The sequence below is a fragment of the Camarhynchus parvulus genome, chromosome 1 (assembly GCF_901933205.1).
Source record: "Camarhynchus parvulus chromosome 1, STF_HiC, whole genome shotgun sequence".
Taxonomy (NCBI): Eukaryota; Metazoa; Chordata; class Aves; order Passeriformes; family Thraupidae; genus Camarhynchus; species Camarhynchus parvulus.
The window spans coordinates 89744566-89763153 of NC_044571.1; the positions used below are offsets into that span (position 1 = coordinate 89744566).

An 18588-nucleotide genomic window follows, 5' to 3' on the forward strand; every position below is an offset into this window, starting at 1 on the left:
ACTCCAGAACCGCCTGGACACAATCCTTTACCATGTGCTCTTGGACGACCCTGCTTGACCGGGGAGGTTGGACCACTGTGGTCCCTTGAAACCTGACCGCTCCTGTGATACATATTTGTTTTCTGAGCATTTGTAAGGAGACAGAGGGGTGGGGGAAAAAAAGAAGAGTTAAGACAGGCGCGGCCAGGAGAGAATCGCCCCGGTAGGCACAACTGCGTGACGATTACTACGGAAATTACTCTTTCCACACTGGCAAGGGAAGCGGAAAGCGCTGCCGTGCCGGGGGCGGCGCTTCCCTGCCGGCTCCCGCAGCCATGGCGGCTCCCGGCGGGATGGTGCCGGTGCTGGCGGGGCTCTACGTGGGCGGCGCGGACTCCTGCGCGTCCCCGGCGGCGCTGTCGGCGGCCGGGGTGGTGGCGGTGCTGACGGTGGACGCGGAGGAGCCGCCGGCCGTGCCGGGGCTGCGGGCCATGCACGTCCGGGCGCGGGACGAGCCCGGCGCGGACCTGCTGAGCCGCCTGGACGAGTGCGCCGCGTTCCTGGGCGCGGCCCGGGCGGGCGGCGGCGCCGCGCTCGTCCGCTGGTGAGCCCGGGGCCGCGGCGGGGCCCGGCGCTGGCCGGGGCCGCGGCGCTGCCGCTGACGGGCCGCCCTTGCCTTGCAGCCACGCCGGGGTGAGCCGCAGCGTGGCCGTGGTCGCCGCCTACCTGATGAAGACGCAGGGGCTGGGCTGGCAGGAGGCGCTCGCCGCCGTGAGGGCCGCCAAGCCGGACGCGCAGTGAGTGCCCCGCCCGCGCCCCTCGGCCCGCCCGGCCCGGCCGGCTCCCCCCTCACGCCGCTCTGCTCTCGGCCCCGCCGCAGGGTGAACCCGGGCTTCCAGGCGCAGCTGAAGCTCTACGAGGCCATGGGGTGCGCCGTGGACACCAGCAGCGCGCTCTACAAGCGGTACCGGCTGGAGATGCTCAGCCAGAGGTTCTCCGGTGAGTGGGAGCAGCGCGGGTGCGCGGAGCAGAGTCCCAGCAGGGGAACAGGCTGGAACAGGCTGTCCCGGAGTGAGCCCTGTCAAAGGAGCTGGACTTCAAGTCTTACCCTCAAAGGAGCCAAGCCTGCACTTGGCCAGGGCAAACATTCACGTTACACCAGCCCTAGAGAATCCCAGCTCATCAGTGGGGGAAAAAATGTACCTTTGAGAGATGCATGGGAAATGAGATCTGTAAGGAGCTGCGACCTTTAGCAAAGTGTGAAAAATGGTGAAGGTCAATTTTATATTTTTCGTGATTTTTACATCCCTGGCAAAGCAAACAGCATCCTCAGAAAATATGTCAATGTGATGAAAAAAATAACATGCAAAACTTGAGATAAAGTTGAAATGCAGGTAATGAAGTAAACTTTCATACATTAATTTTCAAGAGATACGTGTGCATCGGTGTAATTTTATAATAAATTTATAATCTGTAGCTTTTCTTGCACGATCTGAGTGTTGCATCACAGTACTGTTGCCTTTTGTGTATCATCGTCCTTAGCAGTTTGCAAGCTGACTTTGTCAAATTGTCCCATTTGCAAGCTGACTTTCTGTATTTTGGGCACTCAGACATTGGCACAACTGCTCAGAAACCTCCTCTACCTTTAATTTCTGCTGAAGTAAGAACACAGAGCAAAATATCATTATTTTATCATGGTTGAGGCCATAGTCTAGATCCCAGTTCCTTGCATTAAGCAAACCTCCGTCTTAGGCATGGCAGGATGAGGCTCTTTTGTTTTTAGCTTAATCTATTGGAATTGGTGAGAGGGCAAATGAAAGGGAAGAAGGTGGCTCCTGCAGGCTGTGACTGGGACAGAGGCGCACTCCTGTCTCCTTCCCAGGAATGCAGCATGGCTGAGCTGGCCTGATTCACAACATGGTCCTGACCCCTCTGCAGAACCTCAAGACTTGCCCCGAGAAGTCTTTGCAGTTGATCCTACTACTATATGTCAAACTTTGAACACAGAGGTTCTCTACAGATGCAGGAAATGCAGGTACTTAATGTATTAAAAAAATATGTATTTTTATATATTTATAAAATACTTTATATTTCTCCTTAAAACATCATTGTGAAATCTACTCAAGAGTAGAATAACCAGTGTGAATCAATGGGCATGTCATTGTTGTCAGGTCAGGAATGAGCTGTTGCCTAAGTTTCCATACTGTGTTTGCGAAAAAAAAAAAAATCAAAACTACAAAACACAAAACCTTTTGTTCCCTGGAGTGGTGCTTGTGAACCTTCTAGACTAATCAAAAACATGTATAATTTGTACTCCTGTTTAAATATTCAGTCAGGAGGCCCATATGCCCATTTTCTGTTGTCTGTAGATTTGCCCAGTTAAAAACCCGTTTGTTTTACTTCTTTTTTCCCATGTTGTGGAGGACAGACGTGCTCTGTTCCGTAGCTCCAGCATTTTGTCCCACACGGAAGGAATGGGACCCACAGCCTTTGCCCACAAGAGGATAACAGAGTCTGCACGGCTTTCTGGGAATGGCCAGGAAAAGTGCACCTCCTACTTCATCGAGCCCGTGCAGTGGATGGAACCGGCATTGCTTGGAGTAATGGAAGGACAGGTGAAGTGGAGCATGCGCTTTTTCTTTGCATTTTTGGTTTGGGTTGGTTTTTTTGCAGAGGCAGAATTGTGTTTCTTCCCAGAAAGGAAAATCCCCACACAAGGTCCTAGGCCTCCCCAGCCTTTGTGATGTAAATTTTGCAGCTTACGGGCAGATGCTTAAATGTAAAATAGTCTTTCACAAGGAAATGCTCTGCTTGTGCTGACAATACCAGCCAGGATCTTGGAGAGGGTTTATCTGCTGTTTGTTTCCATTATGAGAAAGATTTCTGGCACTTCAGAAGCCTGTTGTGGTCTCAGGCTGACCGAGTCCTTTGGACCCTGGTAAAACTCTTGGAATCCCACCAGGTCCCACCAGCTGCATCTGCACACCGTCCCATCTGCCAGCACAGCTGCCTGCTACACCCCAGGGCTAAAGAGCCCTTCCAGTTTGGCTTTTTGGCCTCTTTCTAATTAGGTCCACATCAACACATGTCTTAGACTGAGTCCTGGGTTTTTCTTGCAGCTTCTGTGTCCCAAATGCACGTCAAAGCTGGGCTCCTTCAGCTGGAGGGGGGACCAGTGTTCCTGTGGCCGCTGGGTGACGCCGGCCTTCCAGATCCACAAAAGCCGAGTGGATGAAGTGAGGACATTGCCTGTTGGTAACTTCCAGACTGCCAAAACCTGAACTTATCGCTTCACTTCATGGATTTCTTAACATCTACTGAGAACTACTAGTCCATGGTTGCCAGGAAATGAGCTTATGACTTCGAACCCTTTGTGAGGTGGCGAAATTACTTGGAACACCTTCAGCTTGACGTATCTCTTAATATATTCTATGAAATACCAGAACACTTTATTCAAAGAGGTGTTACAGAGTGGTCAAATCTACAAAATGGGCCAAGTGTGATGTTTTTAGTGTATTCTTCATTTATGGTGTTGCTGTTTACAGAATGTCTCAACTCCTTATTCAGAAGGAGTTGCTGTGGGCAGTAGTGCTGCTCAGCTTCTGATCCAAAATGCCAACTGCCCTCAAATGGTACAATTACAGTTGTTCTGCATGCGTGGCAGCAAAAGGCAAACTTACAGTTACACTTTTATTGTATTAAAAGTAATCCTAAAAATACCTGCCCCAAGAGTATTTACTACTTTGTAACGCTTTCATGTAACGGGATTGTGCAAACTCTAATGGAATAGGAGAACTGAAGTAAAGAGTCCATGCCAAATTACTGCTTGCAGTTTTGAAAAATTCCTAAAGTGATAAAGTAATTTCTAAGCAAGCTCTCACCTTTTGTGATGGGCTGCTGTGTACACCACTGTTTAGCATAGGTTTGGTTTGACATAAAAAAAATAGGACAGATAAAACCTAATTTAAATCAATTTTATTTTCATTGACTTGAACAATTTTTTTTTAATTTATTTTTTTACACAATTTCCAGCAACATACATTATGAAATATACAAGATAAAGTAGGTGGTGGGGTTCTGCCCATGTTGTAATTCCTCCCACAGCTGTGGAAGGAAGACTTGCAGGACACAGTGAACATCAGAATCTCAACACTGAAAACAGACACAAAACAAAAAGGACAAAAATATATATGAAACTTTGAACTGGTCACACTTCAGGGCCAGGTACAGCACAATAAATATTAGAACTGCATTATCTTAGACATCTTCTGTAAAGTTTATAACATCCTCTATTTAAAGAGATAAGAACATCTGGTTTCTAGCATGAAATGCTACATTGTACAGTGGTGAAGGGTACAAACGATGAGCCCAGCAAGGGCTTGGATGGTGACTACTCATTCACACATGCTCGTTGATAAAATAAGCAGCATACACCAAAAGTTTAGTGAGCTGTAAACTTAAGCGTTCACTACCAGAATATCAGCTGCAGGAGCAGTTTCTTTTCGGGAGAACCAAAAATAGTCAATCCCTTTAAGTTTCAGCTGGGCTCTCCCCTGACAAACAGTGGGTTGATACCATAATGGAAGTGGCAGCATTTGGTCCGTAGCACAAGATCCCTTTGCATCACTACTGTTCAAAGCTGGCGCCGGTGGAAATACTTCAGTTCAGAGTTAACGCTCACACAGGCACGGTGTCACCAACAACAGGTGCTGTCTCAGGACTAACAAAGCAGTAGGTGGCAGCTGGAACCCAGCTGGGCATGGGATGCCACCTGACACAATCAAGAGGGAGAGACTGGAGAGGATGCCAGCATCTCTCTCTCTTGCACTCTGGAGCAATGGGATGAGTGCTGGGCTCAGGGAGTTTGACATAAAGGCTGCGCTCTGCTCATTCCTCATCTCAGTCTAGTTTTACCAATAAAAAAAGCCCAAGAGACAGCAGTTTCAGCTGCTTGACAGAGTGCTTCCACAGCACAGAGCAGAAGACCAGAGCCACTGGTTTCTCTTGCATCGTAATCAACAAGGCAGGAGTAAATACATTTTGTACTCTTCAACCTTCCCCCATTCATCCCCTGCCCCCAGCTGAGCATCACACATTCCTCTTACATAAGAGCTGGGGACCTTCTGTGCCACCACCCAACAGGCCAGGTGAGCACAGGTGGAGGAAGAAGGCCAAGCACGTGCTTTCCTTTCCTTGGCATAACCTGGGCATTGCACTGGGGGCAACTGCACTGGCAGAGCACCACCAAGGAAGGACCACGCTGTGGTCAGCACGTGTGGCATCACTGTACCTTGCCAACCATGCCCTGCAGTACATGGCAGCATCACAAGCTTCACAAAGTAAAGCAGCTGAGTGTCAGGAAATTTTATGGGATGAAAGGGAGCCAAGAAGGTAAAATTCTGCTGGAAGCTGAGCACCTGTGGCTTTGATTTTAGCTAATGCTGAGTCCAACAGTCCTATCTGTATTAAGCAGGAAGATAGAATTGTATTTCTCCAGTGTACAAAATTATACCAGTTGCATATGCTCATCTTCTAGTTAGTCCCTTCTTGAAGGGGACCAGAACTACCACATTTCAGTACCAAAAGACTCAGCTGAGAGACTCAGAAATGACAGAGTAGTGAAGAATTTTTGGTTGTGTCAATATGTCATCAGAATATGGTCAAAAATTCTGTTTGAGAACAGGGAGTTCTATGTCTGATAGTCACTTAGCAAAGTGGCAGGTGTAAATGCCCTTCCCACTGCCAGCTCGCAATGTACTGCATGACTGCATGAAGACCTACACCTCCTCTGCCAGTGCAGCTCAACTGGTTACACCCCGAGGTGAAAGACTGGTTACCAGGAGAGCTGGGAGAGGAAAGATGACATTTTTCCCACCCTAGAAGTGTACAACAGCATTTCCTCACTCAGCCAGGCCCATTCACACATCACTCACCACTTCAGATGCACAAAGCAATGCCAAATACAAACTAAGAGGAATGTTTCTTGTAAAGACACTCTCTGAGTATGAACAGGGGAAACACAGGGTTATTTATCAACTCAAGTACTGTTGCATCATTCTTGTAAGGTAGGGAAGCAGAGGAGCTGAGATGAGGAACTGAGAGGACAAACTGGAGTGGTCACAGAGGTCGAGTCTACTCTTCCAGATTTCGAAATGCATTCTGCATGTCCTCAAACAGCTGAGCATAGTCCGCCTTGATTTTTGTTTCACCATCTTTGACAGGGTCCTGAAAGAACACAGCAAGTAAACAGATCCATCAGGAAAAGCCCATGGTAATTAAGTCAGCCCTGGTTTGCCACTGCTGTAACCTCTTGACTCGGGATCAACACTTGCCAACTGCAGAGCAGGCACTGTAGCTCTGTCTTTGCATCCTGTCTGTCTCACCAACAGCCACAGGGTTTAAATCTCATTCTCTTCCCACATTAGTGAGCAGGCAGAATGGGTACTGGAAAAAGATTTTTTTTTTCATGAGCAGTGGTTATTGTACAGTAAAGCAACTGATTTGGAAAGCAATCAAAAAACACTGAGGGTCTTGGTTAATGCTGTGTGATTTAAGAGCTGCAGTGATTAATACCAGCTCCTATCCCCACACCAAATGCAGTGCATCCCCAGTAAGTGGAAGAGTTACTCTGCAATTACTTAGAGGTTGTTTGGTTCAAATTAAAATGTATTGTGTAATCATTAAAATCTCAAAAATATCTTTGTACAGCTTCATTTTCTCAGAATATTTTTCATGAAAGACAAAGGCAAAACATTTATCAGCTTTGCTCTGGGGCTGCAAGGTTTTCTCTGCAAGAAGCATGAACTGTTGGGCTGTGAAATCTGTTTAACATCTTCACCATGCTCATCTGGGTCAGTGCAACTCTTGGTAAACAGAGAGGCCTTACATGTGTGGATGCACTACTTCTTACATTGTCTCTCCAAAGTACCCAAACCACAGGATGCAGGACATCTGAATCCTCACACCTGTCCAACTGTGACCTGGGGAATACAATTTTACTTTCATAGCTATTAGAGGTCCAGCTCCACTTAACATACATTCACTCTCTGGATTCCCTTTTTCAGCCATGCTGTCCACTGCTCTGCTGTACCTCACACGCCTGCTGGTGAGCCAGGGTTTGTAGGGAGTGTTTTAATTATTCTATCTACATAGGCAGCTCTTAAAGAAGCTCATGTCCCCAAGGGCATCTTGTTATGTTCTCGATGCTTTGAGAATATATACCAGGAACCCATGTACTGCAGAAACAAGCCAGTACCCTGCAGGAACAGAATACATTGGCATGGCAGAATATTTAATTCTAAACATATTTAATCCAATGCTACTTGTTCTTCAAAGATTTGCAGTATTGACTTACCCAAGTTTTAACAGAGTAAGCATTTCATTTCATTGAGGAAATCAGTCAGTATCACAGGTTACCATTGTCCTACCAGAAACTGCTACACCAGCATGCTCTGGAGGAGTTTTAGTAAAGCTGTACCCTAAAATGACAGCTACTGAAGTTACCCAGGGCAGGTGCTCCAATCCACTTGTTTTGTCTTAAGCCCATGCTAAAGTTACTCCTCCCTTCCTCTCCCCACTTCAAGCAGTCTCTTTTATATTAGAGACAGGTATAAGCAGCCTGGAGTTTAAATCCAGGAGAAACTGAATGATAGAAATGTCAACTGAGCTATTGTAAATAGAAGTTAAGGAAAGAAATGCTCCTGCAATAGTATGTGACGTGTCCCATGTTTGGCTTCAGGCTGCTTCTCTCTGACAATAGTCTCCTTAGAACATGTTATAATATTTTTACAGAATTTTATCACAAAACCCTCAAAGCAAACTAGAAAAGATGCTTGTACTGTTACCATGACTATATGTAACATAAAAGAGAGTGCTGAAGGTGGGGTTGCCAAGGCTGCACAGTCAGCATAAGCTGACTGGATTTCTGCACTGACCAGTGCTCACAAACCAATTCTTAACTGCTTTCAAAATTATAGCAAAGAGTCTCTGTTCACAGACGTTTATCAAAGGTCTTTGGTGTGTTTACCACTTTGTGAGTCAGTCTTCCAGAGGCCCTGGAAGCTCACAGGAAGCAGGACAACCCAGTTCCTTACAAACATACCTTGAACTTCATGGAGGTAAGTCTGTAGAGGATTTCGCTCATGTTCTCTCGGATGATGGACCACGTGATCTTATTGTCACTCTGAGCTGTGGTTTCTACAGCACGGCGTGCCATGTCATAAAATGCAATCATGTTGGAAAGCATTCCCACTGTTTTATAGAAAGGGCAGAACCTGATGGAATAGAAGAGGACCTGTCAGGCATCTTGGAACAGTTATCAGCATCCTCCCCTGACAGAAAGAGTGCCAGCCTGCTTTATTCCAGGGATTTTTAATGGATACTGCCAAAGGAGAGGGGCTGCCTCAAATAGGTCCCACATTTTTAAATGGTCAAATTGCAGGCCAAGACAATCATCCTGAAGCTGACTGAAGTTGAGGTTTTTGAAGCAGTACCCAAACATTCAGGCAAAACAGGAGTGAACAGGAACTGCTGCTCTACAAGTCTCACATTTCAATCTGTGCCAATGCTAACAAGTAAAGGAAAACAATGAGCAGCCAACAGAATTCCTCCTTCCTGTTTTGTCCATCAAGGGAGCAGGCTTCCTCCTAACAGGCTGGGATGACAGCTCTGCAAGTTTCTTTGCTCACATGAAAAGGAGTTTCTCTATGACAGGAACACTTCATGCAGTTCCATTTTTAACGGGTAGGTGAGTGCCATAAAAGGTACCTCATTATTATTTATGTGCTACTTCTGTGCTTCCTATAGCATACACACACACCTGTCCTAGTAACCTGATCAAAGGCAGACACTGTTACAAAATTATGGATGTTGACATTTCTACTGATGACATTTCTCGAGACTTCCTGATCTACCTGGACTAGAGAGTGAGATGAAGTACAAAAAGACCCCTTGTCAGGCTGTTAAAACACAAGCATAGCACGGAAAGAAGAAAAGTTCACTAGGGAGAAAGAGTAAGGTTTTTTTTGATGAATTGAACTTGACTCAAGAAATATGCAATAGTAACTGAAAACAGATTCTTGCAGTCCCCTGTGTATTGAAGGAATAAACAGGAAGACTTTGGATGTTGTCTATGAAAATAAAGCAGTCCTGTCCTCCTCCTCAGATGTTCTACTGCAGAAACATTGGCTAACAGAACAATAGAGGAGGACCTGGGAACCTCAAAGTTTTCTGCTTTCAGAAAGGGTCTGCATGCCTTGGGTAAGACAATGTGAATGCACTGTTGAATGAGCTACCTAAGCACAGTTCTTCCACTTCTTCACACACAGTAACATTAATTTCTGCACTGGTCAGCTTCCATGTGAAATAACTGTATCAACCCAGACTGCATAGGACTAAGAGGGCAGAGTGGCCAGTCACATCTCACCTGTCATAAGGCGTGTAACCATTCTGCTGCAAGAAGTCATCTTTTATCAGCTTGGCAACCTCCAAGGTAATTTTATCTGTTTCTGCCAAGGAAGCCTAGAAAAGTAAGGTAAACAGTTAGTTTAGTACTCAAGTCCATGAAGACACAGGATGTCCTGGCCAAGAACAGCTGTCTTTCAGTACCTGTCTCCCCACCCTCCTAAGACAGGATTAAGCAGAACTCTTGTCTTTTGGGTATTTCTCACCCCCTGCTATAGAATAGCCAATTTAACTGATTGCCAGATTAAGATGAGCCAAATACTCAGTAAGTCTGCTTTAGGTCTATCTGATGATAAAGGGAACTTCCTTCCCATTGTTTAAGATCATGGAAAAGCCACCAGACACTGAAAATCCAAACAGCTTTGCTATTAGATACATTGAAACATCACCCTCCTACATAAAGAGAAATTAATTTTTACCTTTCTCAACCTTTATGGAAGAAAGACTAGCATGCTAGATCAAGAAGCAAACTAAAGAATTTGGTACTAGTCTGCACCGTTACCAATGTCCTTTTCCCACCTGGCATTCAAGAAAAGAAACGGAGTTGATGAAAATGCCTCTCATACTCCACAGGAAAGCCACAACTGCTGCACACTGCTGCTCTTGGCACCACTTGGCTCTTGGTTGCTCTTCTCCACCTTCATCATCCTTTTGCTAAAGAGGCCTGATTAAGCTTTAAGTAGCCCCACTTGCTTACTAGATAGGAAGCTTGAACCTTCCTTCATGAGGAGACTAACAGAATTCAGAGCTAAAATAAAAAACTATACTGACTGTACTTCCAGAATTCTGCCTTTCTAAAGGTTTGTTGCAGTTGTTAGCCAAGCCCTGACAGAAATAAACTGTCAAAGATAACATCTCTGAGAAAAAAATGACCAGTTCCAGTAATTCTATCGTGAGAACAACGCCTAGTCACAAGTACTGGCTTATGAACATCCCTTCCACATCAAGGACCCAATCCTACCCTGCTTTGCAAACCACTCTTTTAGAAGATGGTTTTGTAAACAGAGAACTGCAGAAAGTCCTATGACCCCATTTCCTTTTCTTCAAAGACACATCAAGAGAAGAGAGCTCTGCTAGGCAAGATGTGATGAAAGGTCTTGTCTTGGTGGGACTAGAACATCAGTGAAGAGACAGAGCACCATGAGCAAACTTCCTCCATGTAACTACATTTAATACATGTTACTACACACTACTACAGCTCTGTAAATCACAATAGCTCATCTGAACATCACAGAATTAAAGTACTGTCAAGTATGTGCCAGGAACCTGCCAATTATCATATTTACAGTGCTAAGCTGAAACACAGTTTTCACTGGGTCCTTTCTGAGAGCTTTCAATGGAAATTTTCCTGTCCAAGTTTAGCTTTCTCTTCAAAACACTGAAGTGAAATAAGGAAATTAAAGAATGCCTGCAAAATGGAGCCATATGTCACAGGTTTCCGAAAGAAAAAACCAGATAATCACAAGTTCTTTAAAAAGCAGACTTCACATTGTTTCTACAGGCCAACTTGTAAATGCCAACACCTCTGTCCTGAAGCTGGCAACATGGTTTCTAATAAACTGCAACCCTTCAGATTACTTCAATAGTAAAGGTGGGTTTGCATAATTCCTCTACAAAGACTACTTCCAATGGAATAGTACTTTAAGTTGCAGCAAAGGGCATTTCAGCAATAGAACTGAATAGAATAGAACACTAAAGCAAGTGAACTTTAAAGCAAGCAGTAGATGTCCCAGTATCATTTACACGAGAAAAGCAGCACCAAGACAAGGTTTAGCAAATCTGAAAAGCTATCTGTCATTAGAAGTTAAACAACATGTAGGAAAGTTGGAATAAAGCACAGTTTGAGATGAGAGAGTCTGACACCTCCCAGTGATCTTTTGCGTGCAATGCACAAGTCTGCTCTAAGACATGGCCAAAAGCCTGCACTAACCATAAGAAAATGGAGGATATGGCTCAATGACACCACATCTGGTCACTCACCTTCCCAACAAGCTGCACAATCTCTGCAAGGTCCTCTTCCTCCTGTAGGATCTCTTTGGCCTTTGTCCTGAGAGGGACAAATTCTGTGAAATGTTTGTCATAGTACTCGTCCAGGGCTCGCGTGTATTTGCTGTAGCTGATCAGCCAGTTCACAGACGGGAAGTGCTTGCGCTGGGCCAGCTTCTTATCCAGGCCCCAGAAAACCTGCCAGGAGCCAGAAAGGTCAATCAGCTCTCCAAATCAAAAGTGAACTAAAATAATTTAAGGCAATTAAAAAAAAATAAAGAGAGGAAGTCAAGCAAGTTGGAGTTAATGCAGCATAGCAAAGGCTTCACAAATGGAAGCCTGGGAGCCCGGTAACTATAGCAGTGACATTCAAATAACACTTCTCAAAAAATGACAACTTCTAAGCTGAGTTCAGATTTCTTCAGCTTGAGATTTTTCATGAGGGAGCAGTTAGCCACAGCAATGTCAATATTGGAGTCTACGTAAAGCAGAGACCAAATAGATGTAACGGCTTTTCCCAAAACTGCAAACAGTTGCAAGACACTCCCAGTCAGCTTCTCTGAGGATTTTTTGTGGTTTCAGTGCACCTATATTAAGAGTGGTCTGCTTTCCATCTCAGCTAGAACAGATAAACTTCCAGTGCAGCTCAACAGGCCGCACTTAGAAAGCACACAGACATCCCTGAGCAGGCAGTGTTGGAAGGAATTGCTGCCTTCACTCCTTCTTCCAAAGGGATCTCAAACACATCAGTTTGAGACCATGTCACAAGGTCACTCTTCACAGTGTTAGGACATTTTCCAAAACACCCTACAATGCTGCCTGTGTCAAATCAAAGCTCACCCCAGCCACTGGCACAAATGTGCTGAAGTACAACCATATGGAGTCTAACAAAGTGGACAGAAGAGCTGCAACATTGTGGGACGTACCTGAACAATGCCCAGGGTAGCAGATGTGACAGGATCAGAGAAGTCACCACCTGGGGGAGAGACACTGAGCAGGAAGAGATAGGGAAAGGTTATCAGAGTTACTTTCACAGTTCAAACTGAAGTACTGAACATATGACTGACTGCATAGCTCAGTGCAGAGAAACCAGAAAAGTCAACATGATTTCAAGTAAATAACAGATTGCAATATGTTTGCACAAAGTGCTTGATGAATACCCACACAGGGGTAATATCAAGCATACCATGAAATAGTTACATCAGTGACAGATTGACAGTATTAAGGTGTAATTTCAGTCATGTTAGCTGCAGATAGTAACTCCAGCTTGGATCATCAAACCTGTCTCAACTCGAACAGATTCAGCATGAGTGCTGATAGAACACCATGAATACACGGTGTAGTGATTTTACAGAAAACAAGATGCCAATTTGAAATTATTTTTGATATTCACCTATACAGTCACTACTTCATTTGTGCTTGACACTCCAATACATGCCTTCCCAGAGATTAAAAAAAAATTGTCTTCCAATCTCAAAAGCAGAAAGCCCTTACATATGTATGTTGTGAACAGAACTAAGCAGAGCAAAAAATCAGCTCTGGGTGTTCTTGCAGATGCCCGGGGCCCTCCTGAAAACACAGGGAATCCACTTTGCCCAGGATATGATACACAAACCAGTATTACCTAGGAGAATGCCTACGGACAACATGCTCCTCACAGCACATCACAGCCTGAGATACACTGCTCCATGGAATTCTACTCTATTTGAGCATAAGAGTCATGATTCATTATGCCTCCAAGTGCACACACTGCTGCTCTAACTGCCCCTTCTTTCCTGCTCTGAGCATAGTTTGACATACTTTTCAGAGAGCCCTAATGACATTCTTCCCTGAGCCACTTGATCCGATTGCTGTGCCTGTGATTCCACAGAGCTACCTGTCCGCATTCATTCCTTCTGCCCCCACGCACAATTTAGCAGCAGTTCTGGACGAACAGAGACTAAGCATCTACCTACTCACTCTCATATTTTTAAGTTCTGCAGCTGCACAGAGCAACGAGACCTTTTTGTCTGAAATAAAAGGTACTGTGTCATGTTGCAGTGTGATGTCATGGTTAGCCTCAGTTTCCCGGTGGTCCTTCCCCAGGTGCCAATCACCACTCCTTTCCCCCTCCCTTGCCCCCTGCGGAGTGCTGTCTGTCAATCCAGCAATCCAGAAGGGTGATTGGCAGAGTCCAAAAGATGCCTTTCGGCCCTGGGGGACATTAGGCCATCCAGGTGTCATTTGTCCCCTGAGACTTCCCCCCCCCTTACCTGGTTGGTGGGATCCCTACCCCTTCCCTCCCCCTCTCCTGGGGTTAAAAGACACAGCAACCACACGGTTCGGGAGTTCTTTGGAGCTGTTGCTGCATTCAGAGGTCTGTGGGCCAGGAATAAAGCTCTGGATCAAAACGCTCCAGAAGAACCCAACTCCTTTCCTTAAAGCTTCTCCACCAGAGGTAAACCTGAGCTCCTGCATGCCTGGACTTGTCCCAAGTGCCCAGCTGCAATATCCAGCTAGCCAGGGGTGTCTCTGAGGTGAAACCACCACAGCTGCTGCCTTTGGTCAAGCAGCAAGGGCCAGACGAGCCCAGGCATGTTCCATCCGGATATATTGGTTTAATTCCAATAGTGTCATACAAAGCAGGTGCAGAGGCAAAGCAATGCAACACTCACGCTCCGACAATGCTGACGCTGCCTTCCCTCTCAGGATTCCCCAGACACTTCACTCTCCCGGCTCGCTCGTAGAAAGAGGCCAGCCGGGCACCGAGGTAGGCTGGATAACCACTGTCTGCAAACACCAACACACGGAGATTCAGTCAGAGGCTCCCAGTTTGAAGGGCTGCATTTACAAGCCTAGACTGAGGAAAGACTACTCACCAGCTGGCATTTCAGCCAGTCGCCCTGAGATCTCCCTGAGGGCCTCAGCCCACCGGGAAGTGGAGTCTGCCATCATACTGACATGGTAGCCCATATCCCGGAAATACTCGGACAGGGTGATTCCTGTGACAAAGACAACAGCCTGCTGCAGGATACAGTGCAGAAAGGAATTCTATGTCATCACAAATACGTAAATAAACTGAATTATTTGATTTACATTTTGATGGAAACAGACAATGGAAGTTACTCTTTCTTCCTGCTTATGTCCTTGCTGTCTTTCTTTTTGCAGTTGCAATTTAGTTCTTCTCACTCACCTCATTTTTGTTTATGAACCACTCAGATTCATCTTACGTTCATGTGTATTTCTTTGAAGAGACACTGCAATGTCACTGATGCTACTCTTTCCTCTCAGGGTCTCTAGCTGGTCAGAGTGACCCCAAGATACATGAGAAAGTCTCTTTTCCCAGTTTTCCCAGCCCGGTGCTTGAAGAAGGAGTTGGAGCTCTTCATTTCTCGGTCTCAAGGTTGTTTATTGTATCTTATCTATAAAATTTTTTCTCCTGACCTGCCGAGGTCCGCTCAGCAGGACAGACAGAGGCACACTGCCTGCCCCTGGGCCGGTTATCTTTTTATACTAAAAACTACATGTACGCTATTTACAATAACTTTCCAATACCTATCACCTATGTTAGACAGTGAGCTTCTGCTCTAAATCAATCTAAAAGTGCCAACATCACAGCAGAAGATGGAGGCCAAGAAGAAGAAGGAGAAAGGCTGGACATGCCAAGATTCCTCCATCTTGCCCCCTGAACCCCCATTCTAAAAACCCCAAAAATCTATTTTTCACCCTGTGATAAATTCACTGTCATTCTACTTAAACTTTCATGGCTTGTAATTCTTCATATAAGGTTGGTAATTGTTTTTTCCAAGGGCTAAATCAAAGGCACAGGGGTTTTGGGCTCTGTGCCAAGGTCTCTGAGCTCCCTGGGCAAGGGCTCGAGTCCTCCAGGGCAGCCAGAGGAAATTCCTGGGTTCCAACACTTTTCCTCACTGAAACCATGAACAAAGACTCTTCTAACTGTAAAATGTCTCTTTCCCCTTCAAACCACAAGAATACAAGAGTGAGAAAAGGTTGTGTTTTATCTGAATTATCTGACAACTGTTCATAAAAAAGAACTTTTAAAAAAGTCTTTAAGAGGCTGCAAAGGAAATATTAGTCTACCAGCTCAGAGAATACTATTCCTGTCCTATTCCTATTAAGTAGCTGTACTTGTCAGCAAAAAGCCAGTCAAAAACTAAACCTTGCAGAATTAACACATGCAGAAAACCTACACAAGTCTTGGCACAGTAAATTCACTTTATAAACAAAATTTACTCAATATTCAGAAATGGCAATTATATGCAAGCAAGCCAGATTCAATTAGGATACTAAGACTTGGTGCAGGCAAGGTCTGAAAGGGTTTACTTCTGAAACTAAACTGGCTTCTTGACATGGTCATCTCAGGAACTGAATATACTAGAGCATGATGGCTTGCTTTATACAACTTTATCTTCTTGTAAATCTTACCAGTATAGATGGAGGCTTCTCTGGCAGCCACAGGCATGTTGGAAGTATTTGCTACTAGAGCTGTTCTCTTCATGATGCTTTCTACCTTGCCATCAACTTCCATTGTTAACTAAAACACAAGAAAAGGAAAAACACGAAAACTGTAACAATAGCAAGATTTTTTTTGGTTAACTTTTTGCTGCTTGGTTTTTTTGTTGTTGTTGTTTGGGTTTTTTTGGTTTTTGGGGTTTTTTGTTTGTTTTTGGTTTTTTTTTTGTGGGTTGGTGGTTTGGGTTTTTTGTTTGTTTGTTTGTTGTTTGTTTGTTTGGGGTTTTTTTTTCACTGTTTTACTTGCCTTGTATCAGGATACTCCCCTCAGCTACTCTGAGAGTAGAGATGAGAGTCAAAATTTTGGTATATGTTGGTTTGTCTTTCAGACTGCACACAGCTTAATTTTTTAATGTACATGCTTCAGCCTCAACTCATCTTCTGCAACTGCCAAATCCCTGTTGATCCCATTCAAGTAAGTAATGACAAACCCACTGCACTAGGAAGCACATGGTCCTCTCTCAGATTTCCAGGCTGAAAGAGCTAAAAATTCTTAGCCTGCTGTCATAAGTCCATTAGGATTTAGAGAGTTTTTCCCCCCCCATCTACAAGAAGCCAATTAGTATTTGACAACTGGACATAAAACCACATTTTTAACCTCAGTGAAGCCTTAAAAGCCCCTGAACAACAGAATGCACACCCTGACATTTGTGTAGAATTCCACTTATGAATACCCTGGGATTTGCCTTCTTCAGGGCTATCTCAGCTTGACTTTCCCACTTTGTCACCAACCAACACATCCAAGCCTTTTAGCCCCTATTTCTGACAGTGAAGTTTCTACCTGACAGTTTATACTAGCTGACCCTGGCACAACAACTTCAATAAAACATAGTAAGAGGTACAAGGATTGCTAAATCTGTTGCTTGGTCGTTGTTTGTTTGTTGGTTTTTTTAATTAACAAGGTATTTTCTACTTCACTCAAAAGGTATTCCAAAGCTTAACATGTCAAACTAATATCTGGTAACTGTATCACCACCCTGCAACTTGTAAATGGATGCAGCATTTTCTATGCATGGTCAAGTTAGAGACACGACCAGCGACAGGTGAGATGCTTACAACTGTGCTAAATTCTTCTCTGACATTCACTCTAGCTTTATTTTAAACAACTTAGAAGGCACACCCAAAAACTCGTCCAGATGTTTATTAAGGGACCACTGAAGTAATTATTGAACAAGCCAAAAGGGATTTTTGCCAGAGCTTCATGGCAGGTAAGATGATCTTTTCAAGTCGCTCTACCAACATGATATTTTACTTGGTTACAATACCAGTATGATAGCAAGTCTTCCCAGGAAGGTTTACTCTCCATGAAATCTCCATACTAACCTCAGGGAAATCTCTCAGTACTTCAGACATTTCATTTCCTCGTTCTCCACAGCCTACATAAATGATGACATCACTGTTGGAGTACTTTGAAAGAGACTGTGAGATCACAGTCTTTCCACAACCAAATGCCCCAGGAATCGCTGTTGTACCCCCTTGTACACACCTGAGTAAAGAAAAAGGACTGTGATTTGCAAGGAACTAAAAAACAGCTCTTTCCCATCTTAGAATATATTTTCCATTAGAACTCCCACATCAAAAGCAGAATGACAGGGGTCACATTCAACTATCTAGGTGAGAAACACAGAGGTATTTCACTAAACCAAAAAATCAAGGAACTAAACCATCCTTTTCTTCTCCTGTCCTTGAAGTATGTGACTTATGCTGATACAACAGCATGACTTTTGGGCTTGAGACATAGCGGCTTTCACAGCTGGAAGCAGCGATGGAATGGAAATACTAAGAAAAGAACAACTGTACTTAGCTGTGCCTTATGGAATAAGCAGCACAATATTTCAGGACCAAAATAACTGAATTCAATGTCTTAGAAGTTAGCTGCTTAAATGAGCAGTTTGTTACAGTTAAGTGCAAGTGTTTTCCTAAAAAAATCACTGGAAACTACACATCCTCAAGACCATGGAAAGATATCCTACTCATGCATCCAAATGAAGATAGCAAGCTTGAAAGTTCTAGCCTTTCTGCAGATGTGACATGGTTAAGTTTATGCACGTCCAGTTTTTTCTAGATTAATGCACTAGAACAGTTTTGCTAAACTTCCTTTTTCCACCAGTGGGTTCACCTGCCAAATAAATACGAGAAGTTCAGCTTAATATTTTTTAAGATTATGCTGTGACACATGGTGAAAGCTTACCCTTAAAAAAACCTAATGCTCTAAGGCCTCCTGCTTCTGCTTCCCCCTAAGGGAGAGATTTGTTACACAGTAGAAATAAAAGGAAGTACTTACGGGAAGAGGGCATCCAGGACTCGTTGGCCAGTTAACAAAGGATGATTGGCTGGTAACTTCTCGGTGACAGGACGGACCTGGCGTACAGGCCACACCTGCACCATGGTGAACTTCTCCTTCACACCTTCAAACTCCAGCTCTAACACAACATCCTAACACAAAGACATGTGAAGTAAGCAAACAGCTGCACACTGGACCAGCACATAAATTCTCATTGTAACTACTCTGCACAGGCTTTTGGTAACACCACAGAGCTCTTAGAACCTCAACATGCAATCATCACCTCCCAAGGGAAGGCTCTTTCCCATATTTACAAGGCCTCTGGGGGAAAACAGAGCAAGATACACCAAACATTAAAAGTAGGC

General features: G+C 44.5%; 2 protein-coding genes across 3 annotated transcripts in view; one reads left to right on the top strand and one right to left on the bottom strand.

Moving 5' to 3' along the window:
* The first annotated feature begins 296 nt into the window (after nt 1-296).
* Nucleotides 297-3946, top strand: DUSP12 (dual specificity phosphatase 12). Its single transcript, XM_030944959.1, has 6 exons — nt 297-583; nt 663-776; nt 860-978; nt 1918-2014; nt 2408-2594; nt 3099-3946. The coding sequence occupies exons 1-6, from the start codon at nt 315-317 to the stop codon at nt 3258-3260; spliced, it is 948 nt and encodes a 315-aa protein (XP_030800819.1). The 5' UTR covers nt 297-314; the 3' UTR covers nt 3261-3946.
* The window catches only part of ATP6V1A (ATPase H+ transporting V1 subunit A), a 31821-nt gene continuing 17172 nt past the window's right edge, over nt 3940-18588 (bottom strand). For both annotated transcript variants that reach the window (XM_030944938.1, XM_030944947.1), the window contains exons 6-15: nt 18224-18375; nt 17263-17425; nt 15853-15961; nt 14286-14408; nt 14082-14196; nt 12354-12417; nt 11422-11625; nt 9404-9498; nt 8081-8252; nt 3940-6204 (exon numbers count right to left, since the gene is read on the bottom strand). In XM_030944938.1, the coding sequence (XP_030800798.1) occupies nt 6112-6204; nt 8081-8252; nt 9404-9498; nt 11422-11625; nt 12354-12417; nt 14082-14196; nt 14286-14408; nt 15853-15961; nt 17263-17425; nt 18224-18375 (1290 nt within the window). In that variant the 3' untranslated portion in view covers nt 3940-6111. The remainder of the gene's footprint in view (nt 6205-8080; nt 8253-9403; nt 9499-11421; nt 11626-12353; nt 12418-14081; nt 14197-14285; nt 14409-15852; nt 15962-17262; nt 17426-18223; nt 18376-18588) is intronic.

Coding starts and splice junctions, on each gene's coding strand:
- DUSP12 (XM_030944959.1), top strand. CDS start 315: ATGGCGGCTCCCGGCGGGATGGTGCCGGTGCTGGCGGGGCTCTACGTG. Junction 2,015..2,407: donor TACAGATGCAGGAAATGCAG/GTACTTAATGTA, acceptor TGTGGAGGACAG/ACGTGCTCTGTTCCGTAGCT. Junction 2,595..3,098: donor TTGGAGTAATGGAAGGACAG/GTGAAGTGGAGC, acceptor TTTTTCTTGCAG/CTTCTGTGTCCCAAATGCAC.